This window comes from Nylanderia fulva, unplaced genomic scaffold (genome assembly GCF_048542155.1).
Source record: "Nylanderia fulva isolate GAGA-0341 unplaced genomic scaffold, ASM4854215v1 Scaffold231, whole genome shotgun sequence".
NCBI lineage: Eukaryota > Metazoa > Arthropoda > Insecta > Hymenoptera > Formicidae > Nylanderia > Nylanderia fulva.
The window spans coordinates 30,341-36,690 of NW_028190295.1; the positions used below are offsets into that span (position 1 = coordinate 30,341).

The 6,350-nt window shown below is 23.5% G+C and overlaps 1 protein-coding gene across 4 annotated transcripts; it reads left to right on the forward strand.

The window, feature by feature from the left end:
* Positions 1-1,737: 1,737 nt before the first annotated feature.
* Positions 1,738-4,315, forward strand: ND-23 (NADH dehydrogenase (ubiquinone) 23 kDa subunit). Of its 4 annotated transcripts, XM_085483168.1 has the most exons (6): positions 1,741-1,759; positions 2,123-2,174; positions 2,252-2,330; positions 2,726-2,984; positions 3,725-3,917; positions 4,005-4,315. In XM_085483168.1, the coding sequence occupies exons 3-6, from the start codon at positions 2,288-2,290 to the stop codon at positions 4,134-4,136; spliced, it is 627 nt and encodes a 208-aa protein (XP_085339294.1). In that variant the 5' UTR covers positions 1,741-1,759; positions 2,123-2,174; positions 2,252-2,287; the 3' UTR covers positions 4,137-4,315. The 4 variants fall into 4 exon arrangements, with proteins under 4 accessions (XP_029174717.1, XP_085339294.1, XP_029174718.1 ...); XM_029318884.2 differs by having other exon boundaries at positions 1,738-1,759; positions 2,123-2,330; XM_029318885.2 differs by lacking the exon at positions 1,741-1,759 and having other exon boundaries at positions 1,810-2,174.
* The last annotated feature ends 2,035 nt before the right edge of the window (positions 4,316-6,350 follow it).

The following is a 6,350-nucleotide window of genomic DNA, read 5'->3' on the forward strand; positions in this document are numbered from 1 at the left end:
TGCACATATGTGGATATATTATTTATATATAAATATATATATATATAAAATATACTAATTTACTCTCAATTATATATGCTACTGTTATTATTTATCATTAGACAATTATAAAACAGAGGTTATAGATTTGGTCTGACTACACTGGCCTCAAATTAAAGTTGTATATATATTTATTTTAACGTTTCGACCATACGGGATGTGGTCCTTTTCAAAAATACAGATTGGAATATCAGAGAGTTACAGCATTTCGTCTTTAAGATGTAAGCGCAAATTATGATTCGGAGAGATTTAACTTGTCAAATAATAAAATATATAAAATAAATTATAAAACATATACATATATAATTTGTAGTGCTATATATATGTTTTATAATTGTCTAATGATAAATAATAACAGTAGCATAATTGAAAGTAAATTAGTCTACAATGTTAGACACGGGTACTTGTTAGATTTGATAATTTATTGCTTATACTTTTTCGAGAGACAAGAATAAGAGAACGAATATATAAATTATTATTAGCTTGTATAGCAATCATAGATTGACGAATATGCGTTGGTTATTCTTGATTTCTTTTCTATTATTGATATTATCGTATAATTTGCTCTATAAATACTTATAACATAAAAGAACTTATGTCGAGTAATAAGGATGTTCAGTATGTATCACCCAGTAAATTATTAGAGTTCAAATATATCAATATCAATTTTTTAATAATATATTGGAATACAGAGAAATGATAAAAAAATATATTTCGGCAATAAAAATTTTATAAATATATTGAAAATATTTTTACTACACGCGCGCGTGCACACACACACACACACACACACACACACACACACACACACACATACACACTATATAAATGCAAAATAATACAGAAAATAAATTTTTAATAAAAATCAACATACCAGCTATTTGTGTGTGCATATGTAGCTGCAAGCATGCAACGGATTTATTACTTGATAAATTTATTTACGGACTTATTTTGCATTTATATATATATATATATATATATATATATATATATATATATATATAGTGTATGTAATTGTAAAAATGATTAAAATATTTTCAATATTTAAAAATTTTCAAGTTTATCGCCTTATATTTCTATAATTTTTCTATATTCTAATATATTGTAAAAAAATTGATATTGATATATTTGAACTCAAGTTTTTTACGTGATTGAATATTATTGCATTGAGCCATCATACGTTACTCGTAAGTTCTTTTACGTTATAATAGTGTTTATGTAGCAGAGAGAAAGAGATAAGAGAGAGATTATACAATATAACTTCAATAATCGAAAAAAATCACGATAACGCTATTGTCATATCTATGTGTGTGCATATATATAAACTTATATATTATATATTTTATAAATAAGTAAAATATTATGCAGACAATGTATACAATATAAAATGTTCAGTTTGTGCTATGCTTCAATCAATAACACTGGTCGACAAAAAATGACTTTTTTCAGGTTCGAAGATTTCCAAAGCGTATTTTTGTAGATTTTTTTCATGCCGATTACAAATTCGGCCGCAAAAATTGCGTATCACGTCACGTTTTTTAGATATCTTGATCTAAAGATGCAAAAATTCGTTCAACGCATTAGTGTTTGTGTCTACATGGATGTTACTACATATGCGATGTAAGAGAGACAAGGACAGAATGATAGTTAGTCTCTCTTTGTTAAGCTGTTAGCTGTCAGTATGTTACCACGGAAATTTCTCCTGCTCCTTATGAATCTAGTGAGAATCTTATCGTCCAGATATTTCATAAAATAAGTGACATAACTTTGGTTTTTTTTTTTTTAATATATTCTTGATATAATAAAGTAGTCCGCCAAAGAGTCGGATTTTGCATTTTTGCTCTGAAAAATTTATAATAAATAAAATACGGACTCCTGGCTAACCCAACCTTACCCGTTACTAGCTGCGCATTCCTTCAAGTTATATTATAAATTTTATTTTCATCTTTTTTTCAATAAATAACTCTTTGGCGGACTGCATTTGAGCTTACTGATTAAGAATATCATAAATTTAATAAGATTCATTCAGTAGTTTTGCTAATATCTGGAATATAAGAATCTCTAATTCCCGGCCGGCCGATAGGCGTCTCCACCATGTCGCCTGCCGACCCTTAAGATTTCAGTATGGTTATATCGTATGTGTTGTATTTTTCGTATAAAAAATAGATTAAAATATATTAAAATATAAAATCTTTTTTTTGTAATTCGTCAGTCCTGTTTATTTTGGAAGAATAAATAAGAAATAGTCATGATGGGTCCTTTGCAAATCATTGGACGAACAAGTAAAATTGGTATGATATATATATTTGATTATTTTAAGTTATGATAAAGGAAAAAAAATGTAATTTATTATACTACAAAAGATAATTTTTTAAATTCTTTTAATTTTTAATAAATTTTTGAAATTTTTGCGTTTTATGACGTTCTAACTTATACATTTGTTTGTGAATAAAAAATCTTATTAAAGCTGATTGTATTTATATAAAAAAACTGTAGTAGTATATATAAAAGGTTATGCATATAAAAATGATTTATTTTTGATAAATATGTATATTTTATTAATTTTGTTCTTTGTTTATTACATAAAAAATTATATATTTGACAGATTTTATGTGAATACTTTAATTATAAAATTCTGCCCATATTTTATGTAATATGCAAATAATCTCAAATATAAATATTTCAGTTTCAAGATTTAGTAGATTGACTGCAAATGGTGTAAATACATATTTGAGTCGAAACAAATTTTACTATGTAAATGAAGAAAAAGAGAAAACTTGGACAGATATTATGGATACTGCAACTACACATATGTTTCTCTTGGAAATATACCGAGGATTTGGTCTTACTTTATCTCAGTTATTTAGAGAACCAGCAACAATAAATTATCCATTTGAAAAGGGACCCTTGAGTCCTAGATTCAGAGGCGAGCATGCACTAAGAAGGTATATATATTTTTTATATTATATTTACATATTTTTTAATACATATAATTTTTGATACATACAGTTATATTTTTATAACATTTTATGTATCTTATAAATATATATAGCTTTATATTTTTTTATTGTACACAAAACATCTAACTTGCGCACTTTGAGTAATTTGTAATTATGTGTTGTATAAAAAAGTATTAAATATATGATTTTAAGAGGTTTATTATGTAATACTTATTTTTATATATTCATTTTTTAAATAATTTGATGTGATGGATATAGTTATATAATTTATTATTGGTGCTTGGCATTAAGTTTAATACTTGTTTTTTATTTTCATGTTATCATTGAGTGATTATGTTGAAAAGAAAATAATAAATAATTAGATATCATTTTTTTAAATGTTGAAGAGAAAAAATAATATATCTATTAAAATTAATATATATATTATATATATATATATATATATATATATATATATATATATATATGTACACAATATATATACGTATAATGAATATTATATAATAAATTGTATACATATATAATATATATAATAAATATATTTATGCTTCCTAAAACCTTGTTTTACTATAATACTATAAAAACATATTTAAATGGCTTTTAAAATTTCTTTTTAATATAAAATTAAAAATATGTGTGAAATTAATGCGATAACATTTTTGCAATAGAATTATTCAAACCATTCTAGTTATTCCCTTTTTCATGTTTTTTTAAATTTTATTTAGATATCCCTCTGGAGAAGAAAGATGTATTGCTTGTAAATTATGTGAAGCAATATGTCCTGCACAAGCTATTACAATTGAAGCGGAAGAAAGAGCAGATGGGTCTCGACGTACTACAAGATATGACATTGATATGTCCAAGTGTATTTATTGTGGATTTTGTCAGGAAGCTTGTCCGGTAGATGCTATTGTCGAGGTATACAAATCGTTTGCTAATTAAAGATAAGGAGAAAGGAAAAAATAATAACAAAGGTGAGAATTTTATCGAAAAATTGTTTTACAGGGTCCAAATTTTGAATTTTCATCTGAAACTCATGAAGAAATGTTGTATAACAAGGAAAAACTATTAAATAATGGAGATAAATGGGAATCTGAAATTGCTAGTAATATTCATGCCGATCACTTGTATCGTTAACAGCTGTGTTGTAATGTAGTAACAAATAATGTAAGTAAAACATATAATAATGTAATGTACAAATATAGACTCAATTAAATATCAAGGAAGATTTTACTTATATATCATTAGAGATATATAAATATATGTATATGTTAAGTTATTTAATATAATAATAATAAAGATATAAAAATATCGTATCAATGTTTTTGTTTAAATATTTTTTACTATTATAGAATAATGTATAAAAATAAATCGATTCTTAAATATAGCTAGAAATTATGCATAAGATATTCCATAAAAAGATTGCCAAAGTTTAATATAATATATTACTATAGAATATTATTCTTCAAAACGTCAAATTTTCTAGCACAAAATAAACACAAAATAGACACAATGTCGTGATTGACTAATAGAAAAATTTTCAAGATTTAAAGAATTCTTATTTATGAGCTGTGTGATGTTTTTTTACTAAAAAACTTTCTATAAATTTATTTAACTATCATAAATTTAGGATTTTATTATATAGTTATAATAATTTTTTTTTTCCTTTTTTTGATAATACTGGACAAGACAAAGTTATCACTAGCATAATTGTAAAAGTATGCAAAGATTTAATACAGGGTGTCCCAAAATCAGCAGATCACTTTAATAACAGATTATTAGGATTAATCGTTTGGGGATGATTTTTATGATTTATCTGCTAGATAAGATAAAGGCGATTTTGAATTTAAATGTATCTAGATAAAAGATAAAATTATATAGTAATTCATCTAGATAATTTTCAAATCTAAAATCGCTTATGTAAACACAGTTATAAGAAAATGTAAAAGGGATATCAAAATATATTCATACTTTTATTTGTAAGTTCTTATCGCTTACTGCTTAAGTTCTACTACTTAAGTATTTTTATGTCTATAATATGACTGAAGCAAATTATCTGAACATTATTCTGGTTAATTTACTAAAGATAACACTTTTTATCTAATGATAAGGTGCAAATATAGATGTGTGATATATATTTTTATTTTATCTGAAGATATTTATATTATCTATATAGATTATCTATATTATCTATATATTATTTTTATTATCTTTTTATTATTTTATATAGATAATAAATATAGATATTTTCTATATTCAGGGTTGGGTAAGTTAATTATTTTTTAAAACTAAGTTAAGAATTAAACACAGACTTCTATATATATTATTTACTTTAATGAAACCTGTACTAAACTATAGCAATCCAGCAGTCTAGATTTTATATAGAAGTCTGTGGAGTTAAAGTTAGTTGTTTATAAAATTAATTTAGTTAACAATAAAAATTGCATGAACAAAAAATTAACTCAGTTAAAATTAAGATTAAATTAATTTAAGTTAAATAAAAAATTAATGTTTAAAAACATATTTACATTAAATTAGAATTTTATTTGTTAATTCTAAAATTTGTAACAAAATTTTGATTTTTATATAGAAATATATATTTTTTTTGTCATTACAATTGATGACAAATGAACATTAAAAATAGATAATACTTTAATTTAAAAATAATATGTTAATAAGTTATAAAAAACAATAATAATGGTATTCAGAGATAAAAAAAGTTTAATTTAGGAAAAAAGTTAATAAATTTGAGGTCAAAAATAACTAGTTGAAGTTAAACATTAATATATTTTAAATAATTAAGTTAAAAGTTATTAACTTTTAACTTTTTTCAACTTTTAACTAATTAACTAGTTATTACCCAAGTAGAATAGAAAATCAAAATGATATTTTGATTTTCTGTTCTACTTGGGTACCCTGCATATATTTTATTATCTATATATATATATATAAAGATATAGTAGCATGACTTCAAAATTTCATCTGGATGATCATCTATATAATTTTATTTATATAACAATAAACCTTGAACATAGCCAAATTTATTTAAAAAAATTTTTTTTTTATTTAATTTTTTTCTTTATTTAATATGTACTCCACATTGGAAGGAAAAAGATGAATTCTGAACTAGCCAGTTCAGCTGAAAAGAACAGACCTAATAGAGAGTAAATCACTATTTCAAGCATGGCCGCCGTTGCTTTGTTCTCCTTCCAGTTTTAGGCTAAAGTTCAATGAGTATGTGAGGAGAGAAAATTGTGAATGATACAAAAAAAAATATATATATATATATATATATTAAGTGATTCGTTTTATTTATCAGTTATCTCTAAAACTTATTAAAATTCGAGTGCG

Bases quoted from the DNA above. Each gene is read 5' to 3' on its own strand.
- ND-23 (XM_029318884.2), top strand. From the start codon at position 2,288: ATGATGGGTCCTTTGCAAATCATTGGACGAACAAGTAAAATTG. The intron at 2,985-3,724 runs GTATATATATTT...AATTTTATTTAG, and splicing joins GGCGAGCATGCACTAAGAAG to ATATCCCTCTGGAGAAGAAA. The intron at 3,918-4,004 runs GTATACAAATCG...ATTGTTTTACAG, and splicing joins CGGTAGATGCTATTGTCGAG to GGTCCAAATTTTGAATTTTC.